Here is a 16,000-nt window from a genome sequence, read left to right on the forward strand (position 1 = left end):
CGGTGCCAGGTGGTCTGTCTGGTTTCATCTTTTTGTTGAGATTTGGTAGCAATTAATACAACTGAATGGCTTGCTGTGGCCATTTCAAAGAGCAGTTCAGAGTCAGTACATTGTTGTGAGTTTGGAGTCACAACCAGGTGAGGCTGGCAGATTTCCTTTCCTAAAGGATATTAGTGAGTCAGATGAATTTATTTTCCAACAATCGACAATGGTTTTGTGGTTGTCAGTGGATTCCTCAATTCCAATATTTCCAACCGAACAGATCAGGATGGCACGGTGGCGCCAGGGACCTGGGTTTGATTCCAACCTCAGGGTCTGTGTGGAGTTTGCACGTTCTCCCGTGTCTGCATGGGTTTCCTCCCAAAGTCCAAAGACATGCAGGTTAGGTGGGTTGGCCATGGGAAACGCAGGGGTTACAGGGATAGGGTGGGGAGTGGGTTTAGGTAGAATGCTCCTGGAGGGTTACTGTGGACCAGAATGGCTTGTTTCCACATTGAAAGGTTTCTATAATGACATAATGGCTTCCCAAGAATTGTAACATGACATATTGAACCTGGGTGTTCCTGACAAATATCTCCAACCAGATCTTGAAAATAGAGAGCAAAGCACTAACAGCAGTGAATCACAGTGAGTATTTTTTGAGTGGATGAGGCTGATTCTTGCAGTGGGCTCCATATGTTTGCTTGATCATGTTGACTAAACTGAGGTACACAGGAAAATGGCAAAGGGATGAATGAAGTTCCAGTACATAGGGCCATTGGTTGCTTTTTTATGTTGGAGGCTGTCAGCCTTATCCCTCAACTCTCCTACAGTTTTTCATCTCCATGATCTTCACTCGCATCTCACAATGGCCTTGCTGCTTTCAACTTCTGTAATTTCCTCCAACCATCCCACACAGTTCACACCTTTCAATCTTCCAATCATATTCTGCCGGGAAACCCCTTCCCTCCCCATCCCCTACTCTGTCTCATAAATAGTACAAGAACCCTTATCTGTTTCCCCACACCGACCTCAAGAAGTCTCCTCTTTAGCCACAATTCCTTTTGGCCTCCCCACTCCTGACTCCACCTCGGACAGCCTCGTCGACATTTACTTCTTTGTTTGTGTTCCCAGACAACTCAGCGCATTACTCCCTTGCTTCCGGTCTCCACCCTGCCCTCTCTCCAACTTGGCAAATATTTTGGCAAGTGCGCGCAGGGCTGTGTCAATATACATTCTTTTGTCTAGTTTGCATGGAATGGGCAAGGTCACCTGCAGTATAATGTACTCTCAAGAACTTGAGCTAATGTTGGTGATAGGAAACCATCATTCTCTTCCATATTTGGATAAACACTTGGGTTACTAAAACTTAAAATTGCTTCCATTTTAGTCAAGGAATGTGCTCCAGTATAGTTTGGTTTGCTGTGATGCATCAGATGCCTGAAGATTGGTGCAGTATACTTTAGGCTTGACAATGAGAATCACAGTATTGGTGGGTTTTGTGTGGTGTTTGCAGAATGAGTCCCAGGACCGGTGTGGATTACTGCAGGATTGGAGGGAAGTTGAAGTTGAAGCTTTGCTGTCCGTCAGCTTGTCTGTGCTAACCCTTCACACATACAATCAATTCTAATCACATTTGGCCATTCTATTTCTGGATTCATTCAATCACTTCTCCTTCATGCACCTATCCCTTTTAACCTTGAACATATTTAGATCTCAGCCACTGACCCTGGGAGAGACTTCCACACCCTCACAACTCTTTATGAAACTACTTAGCCATGGTGGCTAAATAATACAGGGGTCTTTTGCCAAGCGTTAGACATTGCATTGTTGAGACTGCACCTGGACTGCTGTGTACAGTTTTGGTCTCCATATTTAAGAAAGTACATAAGTACATTTAAATAAAAGGTTCATTTGATTGATTTCCTGGATGAGGGCTCTGTCTTGTGATGATTGATTAGACAGGTTGGTCCTGTATACTTTAGAGCTGACAGGGATCAGAGTGATCTTTTCAAAACTTACCAAGCTTTGAGAGGTCTTGAAAGCGAGGATATCTCCCCGTGTGGGAGAGATCCAAACCAGGAGATGCATGTTAAAAATTAAGCTCAATCCATTAAGCTGGAGCTGAGGAGTAAGGTTTTTGTTTTCTGAGAGATTCATGAGTCTTTGGAACTTTCATAGAATCCCAAAAGTGTGGCAAACAGGCCTTTCGGCCCAACAAGTACACACTAGCCCTCTGAAGAGTATCCTACCCAGGCCCATTCCCCTACCCTATTACTCTATATTTCCCCAGATTAATGCACATAGCTTACATATCCCTCAACACTATGGGCAATTTAGCACGCCAGTTCACCTAACCTGCACATCTTTGGGAGGAAACCGGAGCACCTGGAGGAAACCCACGCAGATATGGGGAAAATGTGCAACCTCCGCACAGACAGTGACCGGAGAGTGGATCCCTGGTGTTGTGAGGCAGCAGTGGTTGCCATTGAACCGAGTAAAGCGATTCACAAGTCTTTGGAACTTTCTTCCCCAGAGAACAGTGGAGGCTGGGCCATTGGATATTTTTATGCCAGAGGAGTTAAAGGGTGTGGAGGCTAAGCAGGAGAATGAGTTGAGACCACATTTAGATATAGTATGATCTATTGAAAGGTGGAGCAGGCTTGAAGGGTGGACTTGCCTATCTCTCCCTGCTCCTAACTCTTAACTTGCTGTGTACGTAGTGGTTATCGATTAGATCAGCAACTCATGCCCTGTGACAAATTGCAAAACTGAAATCAACAAATTTGATAATCTTCTCGGCTGGCACCAAATGAATTGAGCATAAAAGCTGTGGGATTGTTATTGAAAACCCAACAGATACATAAAAGGACAATTGCCACCCTTACCAAAGGTCTAGTTGAGGTGTGCAGTTGACTCTTACATCCTTCAGTGCAACTGAATGGACAATAACCTCAGTCTTTCCACCATTTCCCACATCCTGAGAAGCAATGTCTCCTGCCCGCTGTTCTACAACTTCTCTAATCTTGTACTTTTGCTCCTCAATTGAAACCTTTCCATGTATTGCAGGACGTGCCGCAATATGAGTGGAGTGTGTTGCCCTTACCTCATTAGTTGGGTTTGTCACTACATTGTGTCAAGACGTGCCTCAGTGTTCGAGGCAACATGTCAGTGAATTTCTCATTTTCAGGGCATATCACAGACGTGGTGGATTTATCATGATATCAGCGTTTGCCAAGAGTTGAAGTTTGTAATTGGATTTCATTGCAGTATTGGCTAGGCAGGTTAGTATGTGCATTATATTGGGGTGTCTTGCCTCTGTAGAATACAGTTTCATTGTACATTTTCTCACAAATGTCACAGTTTGGATAAGAAAATGGCTGAGATGAACATTTGAAATATCTTCTATGAGATGCTATTTCATCCAACCTGCCAAAGTAATGATTTGTTGGAATCTGAGACATTTTTGTTTCTTTTGTCATTTGTCTGTTTTATATCCCACCCTCTCAAATCTTTGTACATCATTAGTTTAAAATCTTCAGTGCTTCTATAGGTTTCACATCACACAAAGGTCAGTGGAAATCTACAATTCTCATTCCCCTCAAAGCTATTGAGAATGAATCGAAAATCTGAGATTGATAGATTTTTATTGGGCAAGGAGATCTTGGAACCGAGGCAGTGAGTAGATGGGTTAAGATACAGACTAGGCATGAGTGAATTGAATTGTACAGCAGACTTGAGGGGCTGAATGGCCTACTCAAGTTCCTAAGTTCTCCATGTCTTGTTCTGTTAACAATTTGTAAACAAAAACTCCCATCTGTAAGCAACCGGATCAAGAAAGAACATATGTTTAGTGATTAGAATCCCGACAGAATAGAAACAGGCCCTTCGGCCCAAAAGGTCCACACCAACCCTCCGAAGGGTAAGCCACTCAGACCCATTCCCCTACCCTATATTTACCCCTGACTAATGCATCTGACACTATGGGCAATTTAGCATGGCCAATTCACCTAACCTGCACACCTTTGGACTGTGGGAGGAAACCGGAGCACCCAGAGGAAACCCATTGCAGACATGGGGAGAATATGCAAACTCCACACAGACAGTCGCCCGAGGCTGGAACTGGACCTGGGTCCCTGGCGCCGTGAGGCTGCAGTGCTAACCACTGAACCACTGTGCCGCCCATGGCTTTTGTGTGATCAAGATTTTCAAACCTTTTTTCTTCCAGTGAAAGGCTTTCCATATGAGGCTATTGTAATGGAAAGAAACCTGACAGCTAATGTGTGCCCAGCAAGATCCCAACAAGAAATATTGAGTTAACTAACCGTATAAACTGTTTATTTTAGCAGTGTTGCCTGAGGGATGAATTGTAGGCTCAGAAGCAGAGAGAACTCCCTAAGGGAATGGACTGAAATCCAGTTTAATAGCTCGTTTGAAAGACAGACTTGCTCCTTTAGCACTTTGCTGAATCCTAACTGATTCTCAGTGACAGAAAAGCCATCAACAGTTGCTAAATGTCTGGGTTCCGAAAATTCATTTCACTCATCAAGTCCCATCTGTTGGTTTGTGAAACTGCCATCAATCCCTGCTCTCGTGTTCACCAACCCACCCTTTGAGTAAATGTACATACTGGTGGAAGCCCATCCCTGAAGCATGATCGAAACCCACAACATCGATCGAAACCCAGTCCACTTTAAAAAAAAAAAGTCCTCCTTTGGAACCCTGAACACCAGTTTGGTAATACCTCTGTCGAAACCCAGTCCACTTGTATAATCATCACTCTGTCGATACCCAATACACTAGTATAATATTCCTTTCCTCGAAACCCAGTTCGCCAGTCTAATTATCCCTCCATCGAAACCCAGTTCCTGAGTATAATATCTCCATCGAAACCAATTCATAGAGTCATAGAGATGTACAGCATGGAAATAGACCCTTTGGTCCAACTCACCCATGCTAACCAGATACCCCAACCTAATCCAGTCCCATTTGCCAGCACTTGGCCCATATGTCTCTAAACCCTTCCTATTCACATACCAATCCAGATGCCTTTTAAATGTTGTATTTGTACCGGCCTCCACAACTTCCTCTGGCAGTTCATTCCATACACGCAACATCCTCTGCATGAAAAAATTGGCCCTTTTTAATCTTTCCCCTCTCACAGTAAACCTATGCCATCTAGTTTTGGACTCCCCCATTCTGGGGAAAAGGTCTTGACTGTTCATTCAATCCGTGCCCCTCATGATTTTATAAACATCTGTAAGGTCACTCCTCAGCCATCGAAACTCCAGGGAAATCAGCTGCAGCCTGTTCAGCCTCTCCCTTTTGCTTAAAGCCTCCAACCCTAGCAACGTCCTTGTAAATCTTTTCTGAAACCTTTCAAGTTTAACAACATCTTTCCCATAGCAGGGAGACCAGAATTGGACCCAGTATTCCAAAAGTGGCTGATCAAATGTCCTCAAAATCTCTCCTGGAAGTCTACCTTTTTAAGAAAGTAATATTACCATTGAAGCTCAACTCTTGCAAATATATTGGTTTGTCCATTGAAGTCTAGCACGTAATTCTCCCATCATAGAATTTCTCTTAAATTATCCAAATCATTCCACCTTTAATGCTTGACCTGGTTGATAATGGAAAACATTTATCATGAAATGATTTTAGCAAGAAACACTTGAACGATCACTGCCACTTTATCACAAGGGAGGTTGTATAGAAGTTAAAAACAATATTTGAGCAGTAATAATAAAGCGTGCAGATACACAACTTTTAGTGCAGTGTTGTCGGCTTTAGCAATGTGATCTGTCTCCTGGATAGGCGCTATTTTTTGATACCGCCCGCCTACTCCCAACTGCATTGGACCCTCTGAGCCTACCTGGAAGCCCCAGGACAGTGTAGAAGGGGCGACATTCCGTGTAGCCGGATGTCTGCTGCATGCACGTTTTCCACAGACCCATGTATTTGTAAATCGAGGTCACCAGATCCTGGCCCAAGTCCTGTGTGCTCCACATGTTCAACGCAGTGGCAACGATGGTCCCGGCGAAACCTAGGGCCGAGATGCCAAAGCCCAGACACTGGCACATTGTGGTAGCCATGTTGTGTACAGGGAGTTTCTCAGCAGCAAGCAAGCGCTACACGTCTGAACAGTGGGTCCACTGTCAACCGAATGACCTGGTTCCCTACGTTACCTATAGACGTAAAGTGTGAAACCTGTCAGTGTCGAATCAGTGAGTCACCTGTTTGCTTAAATTGTTTTCATTAGATAGAGGGTGAAACTTGGACCAAATCTTCAGATCCTTGAAACATTTCTTTTGTTACTGGGAAAATTCAGCAACTTTCCTCTCTTACTCACCCGATTTGTTTTGCCTCTGACAGATGGAACTGTGATAGATTATTGAAAGATTGTGCGTCGGTTTTGACTGACCCTGGTATCTGAGTAAGATGTCTGTGCTTCAAGTCTGTCCTAGTCAAAAATCTAGGTTCCAAAGCAATAGGAAGGGAGTGCTACCCTGTTAAAGGAGCTGACTTTTGAATAAAACCCTAAACCAAAATCCCTTCTCACCCCTCAGACAGATGACTGTGTTATCTGTTGTTCTGTTAATGGCACTAACATTTATTTCCAACCAATGATCCAGTTGAAAATATGATGTTGTCCATTTAAGGACGAGGCAAACTTTTTCCCTCAGAGAGAGTCACGAGTGTAAGGGATGCTGGATATCCTCTGAGTGGTGAGTTATTCCAGGAATGGTGCATGGTAAGATAGGGATAGAATAAGACACCGTAGGGGTGGGGAAGGTAGTTAATGAGGTTCATTTGGTAAGATCTGGTGTGTTCGGTCTCGCAGTGAGAATCTCTCCAAATCACTTGACACAACTCACACTTCGCCTAGAACCGTAAGATTCAGCCCAGTGTTTCTTTCCAGGGTCTGTTGCACTTCCTATTTTTACACCAAATTTTCCCCTCCTACTCCCACCCCAACTTTTCTTTTATCCCTACATTTTGCTGATATTTCTGTATCATTTGACCTTTCTTAAATGAAAACCATTCACAGCTGTGCGTAATTCTGAATTGAACTGAGGTAAATATGATGATGTTCAGTTGGGGACAAACAATGCCTTTCATGTTCAGGCCCATGAATGGAGGCCTCTTCCTGATAACAGACCATATTTAGCAGCAGTGGACATACATACCTGTACCTCCTAGTACCAGGCAGTACTGTAGATTTGGAATAGTAATCATAATCAAACACTCTAAGCTGTTTCTAAGTGATAAACGTGGATTGTATCCACAGCTGGTAAAAAGAAATAATAGCTCAGACAAGACTGCCTTTGATGTTGTCAATGCCTAGCTAGTTACTTTACTTTCCTTTATTCTTTCAGAGTAAGAGCTTAAACCTCTAGTTTGTTGGTCCAATGATATTCCCAATGTGCCACCATCTTCCTCCTAAAATATACTTGAACCTCAGTTAAAGTCATTGTACATGACCATGAGTGACTATCTCCCTTTCTTATCACCCTTCCTTCACTGAGTGCAACAGTGGTGGTGCAGTGGTAATAATAGCAATGTGCTGCTGATCTAGTAGCCTAGTATAATGCATCAGGGACGTGGGTTCACATCTCACCATGACAGCTGGTCAAACTTCAATATAACCAATTGAGTATTATTTTAGTAAATAATAAGAGGTGACTACCATAGTAGAAAATGTTAGTATTTCGTCATTTGATCAAAGCTGAGAATTTATTGATCTCTATTCTTGAGGGCAAGGTGGAGAGCAGCAGAAAGAGGGGTGGATCTGGGCCTAGCTGGGATGATGAATCCCACGGAGCCATTGCAAACAAGGATTGGTGGCATGTGAGGGTATCAAAAAAGACAGACAGATATGACATAGCCCTGAAGCAGGAGCTTCCAGCAGCAGCAATAAACCTAGAATTGAAAGCTGATCCTGGTGATAACCATAACATTGATTGGTGTAAAACCCCTATCTGTCCAAGAGGGAAGGAAATCTGCCATCCTTAGCCATGGCTCTAGACCCACCGCAATGTGGTTGACTCTTAACTGTCCTCTGGCTCAGTAAGCCACCCAGTTCAAGGGACAGTTCGGGATAGGCAACAAATGTGGGCGTTGCAAGTGACACTTACATCCAACAAATGAATAAAGATAAAAACCTGCAACCTTACTTCCCTTCATGTGCCACTCCCCTATCTCCACAAGCCTCCATGTGCAATGAGTCAATCTTACAGATTGCTCTCATCCCAGTTCACACATTGGAATCAGAGAATTTGGCCTATGAATTTTGTATTGACCCTCCAAAGAGCTTCCCACCCTATCCCCAAAACCCCACATTTTCCATGGCTAACCCATCCAGCCTGCATATCCTTGGACTTTATGGGCAATTTAGTGTGGCCAATCCACCTGCACATCTTGGACTGTGGGAGGAAACCGGAGCACTCGGAGGAAACCCACATGGATGCGGGAGAAGGTACAAACTCCACACAGACAGTCGCATGACTGGAATCGAACACTGGTGCTGTGAGGCAGCAGTACTAACCACTGAACCACGGTGCCAATTCCCAGCAACATGCTGTGCTACCATCCAGAGGTGGTCTTTGCGATTGTACTCTCATGGCTGGCTTTTTGTCCAGGCAAAGTCAAACCTTCCAGCTTGACAGACCTGGTTCACTTAAAAAAGATGCCCCTGTGTCTCATTGTCCTGTTGGGGAGAGCCATGGCAGGATGGAATCAGGCATGAAGTGAAACTGGAGGCAGGTGAAAGGCTAGTTCATCAGGCTAGAACTCTCATCTTCACGAACTGAGACTTCAGACCTGTTTAAATGATGAATGTCAGGCCCTCAAACTCTCTTCAGATCTCTCCCTATTCCTTATAGCCCCTTCAAGACTACTCATAACCGATTTATGCCCACTCATACTCTCTCTATGTCCCCTCTTTGCTTAAAATCTCTTGAGGCTCCGTCACATTTCCATCTCACCCTCTGTACTCCCTCATATTCCCATTTCCCCCTTTTAAACAATGTTCCCCATGTGTCCTCTATAGGCAGACCCCTCTCACTCAGTATTTGGTCTATTCAGTCCTTGGGAGCTATGTCCTTGAAATGGAGGTACAGAAAAATTAACTCCTAATAGTCTAATTAATGTTTTACTGAAACATAGTTCATGCTATAAAGGATCACTTGTTCATAAATCTGTTAAAAATGCAAATCCCCCTCACGTGGTCAATCAGTTGAAAACAAAATCTGTTTTACAAAATCCCTCAAATGACATCTTCTGTCAATCAAACTGAACTTAGTCTCATGCTGAGCAAAATAGTTCTGGGCCATTTAAAACTCACGCGAGCATTCACAATGGTTTCAGCTATAATGACAAATCCCACGAATGGTTCCTTTTTTTTAAGCTGCTCTCAATGTCCTATCAGTCGTAGCAGTGGGCAGGAGGTTATTTTCTTTTACACAAATGAAAGCCAGTGAAGTTTTATTTTCATTTTAAAAGAGCTCTGGGCCTTCAAATCATTTGAAATTATGGCAATAGAGATCCCAAGAATTATTTTCTTCAGTCTGAAATGCAAAAGATCACCTGTCTGAGTTGTACTTGTTCTGAACGATGTCAACTTTATGAAGGGCCCGGACTCCACTTGAAAAATATAATGGAGCTGGCAAGGGTGGGAGAACTGTGCCTTTATTTCTTGCTGGTAAAAATGATCAGAAATAGAATAGGGGAGAGAATTCCAGAATTACATCCCAGTTGGGATTTTTATAAGGCTTGCAGAGTTGGTGAAAACATGGGCTAAATGTACTATCCAATCAGGTCAGAAGGGATGCCCAAGACTGAATGGAATGAGGGAACAAGAAATGAATCTATTAATTAAGACTTAATTGGGTTTGAATTGGTTGTATACATTTGGGGCACAACTAATACATGCAGGAACTGGGGGAGGCAACAGTCTAGTGGCACTATTTTAGGATTGTTAATCCAGTGACCTAGATAATGTTGTGGGCACCTGAGTTCAAATCCCATTATGAAAGATAGTGGAAATTTAATTCTTTGGAATTAAGAGTCTGAAAAAATTAATCAGTTGGGGGTGAAGTTAATAAAGTGTGGTTAACTGAAATAAAGCTCTCATTAAAAAAAAATAAACTTAAACTCTGTTCAAACATAGTTATTCTCTGGTGTATAACATTGGTAGCAGAGGATGGTGGAGTTAGAATGGGATGTTTATGATTATCAATCCCTGGGCTTCTGAAACTGGGCCCTGTTGGTAGTGGAAAAATGAACTAACAATTTGTACCTGGGCCACTTCTTTACCAAAGAGGAAATAAGGTAAGGTCTTAGCACTTGCGATACCACATAGGAGCAAGAAAAGAAACAAAGTGTTTTCTTTGGAATTGAAGCCCAGTGATTTGAACATGAATGAAGGTTTAGTCAAATTGTTAACTTGCTGGAATAAAATTTATCCAGAAGTTGATTTATAGAGTCGTTGAATCACACAGCACAAAAACAGACCCTTCGATCCAACTTATCAGGCATCCCAATCTGACAGTCCCATTTGCCAGCATTTGGCCCATATCGCTCTGAACCTTTCCTACTCATGTACCCATCCAGATGTCTTTTAAACGTTGTAATTATACCCGCCTCCACAACTTCCTCTGGCAGTTCATTCCACGTATGCACCACCCTCTGTGCGAAAATGTTACCCCTTCTCACCTTAAATCTATGCCCTCTAGTTTTGGACTCCCCTTCCCTGGGAAAAAAGACCTTGGCCAGTCCCCTTATCTATGCCCCACATGATTTTATAAATCTCTACGAGGTCACCTCTCTGATGCTCCAGGTAAAACAGGCCCATCCTATTCAGATTGTTCACTGATAATGAGGCATGGTCAGATTTGACAAATCTAGAAAGACTGGAAATAGTATCATGGAAATTCCCCAGTCTGTGCTACTGTTTGAGTTATTGGACTATGTCAAAGTATCAAGTAGGGACAGGTGGCTAGTTTTGACGGGAGTTAACTTTATAGATAAGCATACAGCGCTAGGACAAATGTCAGGAGCACTGAATAAATTCCTAGGAAACCATTCCTTTCCCAGCAGCATTCATAGTGCGATATGGGCAATTATGGTATGACAGAGTGGAGGGCACCATTGTAACTAATTGGCAACACTGTCTAGGTACAAGTCACCGGTGACAGTCTGAAAGGAGAACTGTAGCTAGTAGAAATGAGGACAGGAATAGTGTTGATAATTTTGAGAAGCTAAGAGAATTTGGGACCTACAGTAAGAGAAAGACCCTAGAAATGCTCATCAGGGTCTAGTCAATCACTGATTCAAAGAATGAACTGTACAAATGGTCCAATAGAACATTTAAAACATGAAAGTGAAGATTTGCATGGAGATATGGATTACATAGAGGGCATTGTATTAGTCCCAGCGAGTTTCAGCTCAGTGCTGATTGTGTTGGTGGCAGTGTTTCCCAATTGTGCAGTATGCCCGGTGCGGAGGGATTGTCATGTGGGCAAATGTTAAGTAGGTTGGGACTCAACTCACTGGAGTTTAGCAGAATGAGAGGCGATCTCCTTAAAACAAATTGGATTCTTGAGAGGTTAGCAGGGTAAATGCTGAGAGGATGGTTCCCCTCATGGGAGAGTCTAGGACTAGAGGGCACAGTCTCAGAATTAAGGGGCGCCAATTTAAGACTGAGATGAGGAAGACTTCCTTCTCTCAGAGGGTTGAGGATTTTTAGAATCTCTCTTATAAAGAGCTGTGTGGGCAGAGGCCTTGTGTATATTTAAGGCCGAGATAGATTCTTGATTGGTTGGTGAATGGAGGGTTACGGAGAAAGGATAAGAAAGTGGATGTCAGGAATGTGGGATCCGCTATGATCCTATTGAATGGATAAACAGGCTCAAAGGGCCATATAGCCTCCTCCTGTTCCAATTTCTTATGGTCTTATTGGCCAATGGATGCACAATTACTGCGTGCAGAATAGACAGGCAAAAATGCTAACTAGACTCTGAATAACGAGGATCGGGATGAAGTGAAAGAATGTGAGAGTTCCACCAGTTTGGAGATGATAACATATTGCAATCTTTGAACAGACTGGTCATTTTATTAGTATAGGTTAGTGTCCAATGAAATGAGACTTTTAAGTAGGCCATTGATGATGAAACCTTACATGAAATAGGACATGGAAGATTATAAAGCTATTGTATCTGCAATTTACACAACTGAGACGCTACCATATTTCTTTAATAGACCATAACCTCTCCACGAAATAAATTAAGTATTGCTGATTTTAGAGCTTAGAATTTAGAATATAAAAAGTCAGTTTTATTAAAATTACATCGATAATCATAGAATCATAGAATCCCTACAGTGTGGAAACAGGCCCTTTGGCCCAACAAGTCCACACTGACCCTCCGAAGAATAACCCATGCCGGCCCATTCCCCTGCCCTATAACCCTACATTTACCCCGGACTAATGCAGCTCACCTACACATCCCTGAACACTATGGGCAGCATGCCTTTTGTCCTGTACAAGATTAAAGGCTTTAGTAAAGGATGATTGAGAGATGGGGAGTATGATATACTCATAGAAGAGATGTGATAGATGTAAGATTTGTAAGAAGTATTGAAGGACATCATCAAAGTCTACCTTTAGTAAGAAATTTTAATGAGATAGTGGCCATGGATTTAAAGGTATGGCATAAAGAAAGGAGCATTGTTATTTTGCATTTTGAAGATTTTTGTAACCATATTTTGACAGAAAACGATAACACAAAATAAAGACAAAAACATGTGGACAAAATAATGGAAACGTGGATAGGGACAGGACTCAGACCACTGGCAAATTTGCTAACATGATTGGCAAGGAGAGGGGAATTTCCAGATGATGAATTCAGAGATAAGTAAATAAGTAGCAACTTAATAGTTCTGAAGTAAACAACAGAAAACCCTTTTAACAATGGGGTACATGAAAAGAGCAGTGCAGTAAGAGGTGAAGTGGAGATGCCAGTGATGGACTGGGGTTGACAAAGTTAAAAATCACACATCACCAGGGTATAGTCCAACAGGTTTATTTGGAAGTACTAGCTTTCGGAATGCTGCTCCTTCATCAGGTAGATGAAGTGTTTTCTTAAACTGTTGGCAGGTTAGCCAAACTTTAAATTTTCATCTGCACTAACGTGAGCTCTACATGTTAAGAATTTGTTGCTAATGGTTGGAGAGTATAGTCCATATTAAATAGTTTTTGGTCAGGTTCCGAAAATTACTTCAGTAATAAGTGATTAATCCCAGTTTGGGAAGGGGTTGACTGAAATAAAGTTCAGACTATAAGGGTGGACTTGGACTTTGTTCAAAATCATTTGTCTTCTACTGTATAACACCTAAGTCTGTCATTTCACTTCCTGGAATTATCTGTCTCCTGCTTCAATCAGCAGGTCAATCTGATCTTCTGTACTGCCTCTACCAATATTAGCCACACACTTGCCAGTATTTTTCACAATGACCTTTTCAAACAAGGCCTTTATTTGTTCCTTCCCTCTAGGAAGACCAATCCACTGAGCAGCAACTTTCTTAACCTTGTTCAGTCTGATGCATCACTGTCCCTTCCAATTGCATGTCATATGTCAGCCATGGCTAGTGGGTTCACCTGAGAATCTAAAGCTGTAGGGTCAAAGCATCACTCAAGAGAATCAGGCCCATGATCCAGACTAACAGTCCTTTGCAGTACTGAGGGAGTGCTGCACGTTTGGAGGTGCTTTCTTTCACCTGAGACATTTATCTAAGACCCCATCTGTACTTGCAATGAATGTAAAAGGGAACATGATGAGACAAAAGGCTGAGTACTTCCCACTGATGCTCAATATTTGTCCCTCAATCAACATATTGAACAAGGCATGCGACTGTTATCACATTGTACATATTCACTGCCATGTTCCTTGCTTTTACTGTGCTATACCTTAAATCAGATTTATTGCCTTTGCAGTGATAAAGCACATCCTGAGGTCATGAGGAAAACCAGTACTATTTTTTTTTTCTCTTGTAATACATTCTGCATCATAAAACAGTTCCACACTATCTCGCCATACATTGCACCAGCATATACTTTTAGAATTTTAACATGAATGAGGTCTGACCAGCCGTTCCTACTAAGGCGACATGGATAGGGTAAATAACCAAGGTCTTTTCCTCAGGGTGGGGGAGTCCAAAACTAGAGGGTATAGGTTCAGGGTGAGAGGGGGAAGATTTAAAAGGGATCTAAGGGGCATCTTTTCATGCAGAGGATGTGTGTGTATGGAACGAGCTGTCAGAGGAAGTGGTGGAGGCTGGTACAAATACAGCATTTAAAAGGCTTCTGGATGGGTATAGGAATAAGGAGTTTAAAGGGGAATAGGAAAGGTTTAGAGGGATATGGACTAAATGCTGGGAAATGGGACTAGATTAGGTTGGGATATTTGGTTGACATGGACAAGTTGGACCAAAGTGCCCATTTCCATGCTGTGTATCTCCGATGACTCTATATATTGGATTCTACAATGTTTTGTATAAATTTGTACTGTATAAGCCAGAAATTTGTGAAAATTGTAATATTCAGGGAACAGAGTTCTTTTTGTTGTTAAATTCAATACAGCCTGGAACAAAGTCAGGGCTGGTTGGGGAGTTTCCAATAGGTCATTCAAAACAGTTCCAAGTCATTGCAGACCAGTTCAAAGGTTCAAGGTTAAAGAGTTACTAAGACAGTGGATGAGAGAGAGCCAGAAACAGGGTATAAGCGTGATGAGTTCTGTTGTTGTTGAGAAGGCAACAGAAGGACTGTGGTTCCATGTAGTTGGGATGAAGTCCTAGGAGCAGTTGGATTGTAATGTGCAATTAGGGCTCAGAACTCTTGGGAACCATGGAGGAGATGTGGGGGTGTAGGGTTTTGCCCTTATTTGCATGTGAGAAAATAAGAATGCTATGTAAGAGAGAATGGAATTAAAAAGAAAACACAAGTGGTGTTTGCTTGATGCAGCTGAGGAGGATGAGAGCTCAAAGAAACCTAGATACTGTATTAATTTGAGAAAGTTAGCTAATTGTGTAAAGCTGGAGTTGTGCCAGTGAGTAGAGTCATAGAGATGTATAGCATGGAAACAGACCCTTCGGTCCAACTCATCCATGCTGACCAGATATCCTACATTAATTCAGTCCCTTTTGCCAGCACCTGGTCCATATCCCTCCAAACCCTTCCTATTCATATACCCATCCAAATGCCTTTTAAATGTCGCAGTTGTACCAGCCTCCACCACTTCCTCTGGCAGCTCATTCCAAACACGTACCACCCGCTGCGTGAAAAAGTTGCCCTTTAGATCTCTTTTATATCTTTTCCCTCTCACCCTGAACCTATGCCCTCTAGTTCTGGAATCCCCGACCCCAGGGAAAAATCTTTGCCTATTTATCCTATCCATGCCCCTCATAATTTTGTAAACCTCCATAAGCACACCCCTCAGCCTCCAATGGCCCAGGGAAAACAGCCCCAGCCTGTTCACCCTCTCCCTATAGCTCAAATCCTCCAACCCTGGCAACATCCTTGTAAATCTTTTCTGGTAGGTACTGAACTATAGCTTCCAGATTCGGGGGAAGCATAATTCCAGAAAAGAACAGTGAGGCGTTGAGGCAATTCATAATTGAATAGGTCAGAGGTCAGACGGCACCACGATATAGTCCAACAGATTTATTTGAAATCACAAGCTTTTGGAGTGTTTCCCTTGCATCAGATGAAGTGCACCTCCACACCATGGCTAACATTGACACCACAAACTGCTGACTCAAAGTGCCGACTTCGAAAGCTTGCGATTTCAAATAAACCCTTTTGGACTATAGCCTGGTTTTATTTGACTCCTGACCTTGTCCGCCCCCAGTCCAACACTGGCACCTTCAGATCATGGATACCGTGATTGAATAGCTTTTGGGGAGCCCTGATGTTAGACTGTTGGAAAAGAAAAATTGGAATCCCTTGTAAACTTTTAGTGAGGTCTGA

At 42.6% G+C, this 16,000-nt stretch overlaps 2 protein-coding genes across 6 annotated transcripts in view; one reads left to right on the forward strand and one right to left on the reverse strand.

The window, feature by feature from the left end:
• The window catches only part of LOC122555729 (claudin-18-like), a 23,672-nt gene extending 17,601 nt beyond the window's left edge, over nt 1-6,071 (reverse strand). Inside the window, exon 1 of the mRNA XM_043701786.1 lies at nt 5,852-6,071. Coding sequence (XP_043557721.1) covers nt 5,852-6,071 — 220 coding nt within the window. The remainder of the gene's footprint in view (nt 1-5,851) is intronic.
• Nucleotides 1-16,000, forward strand: part of LOC122555728 (zinc finger protein DZIP1L-like) — a 148,178-nt gene that overhangs the window by 112,926 nt on the left and 19,252 nt on the right. The gene's annotated exons all lie outside the window — the stretch shown is intronic.

Source organism: Chiloscyllium plagiosum, chromosome 13 (genome assembly GCF_004010195.1).
Source record: "Chiloscyllium plagiosum isolate BGI_BamShark_2017 chromosome 13, ASM401019v2, whole genome shotgun sequence".
Lineage (NCBI taxonomy): Eukaryota > Metazoa > Chordata > Chondrichthyes > Orectolobiformes > Hemiscylliidae > Chiloscyllium > Chiloscyllium plagiosum.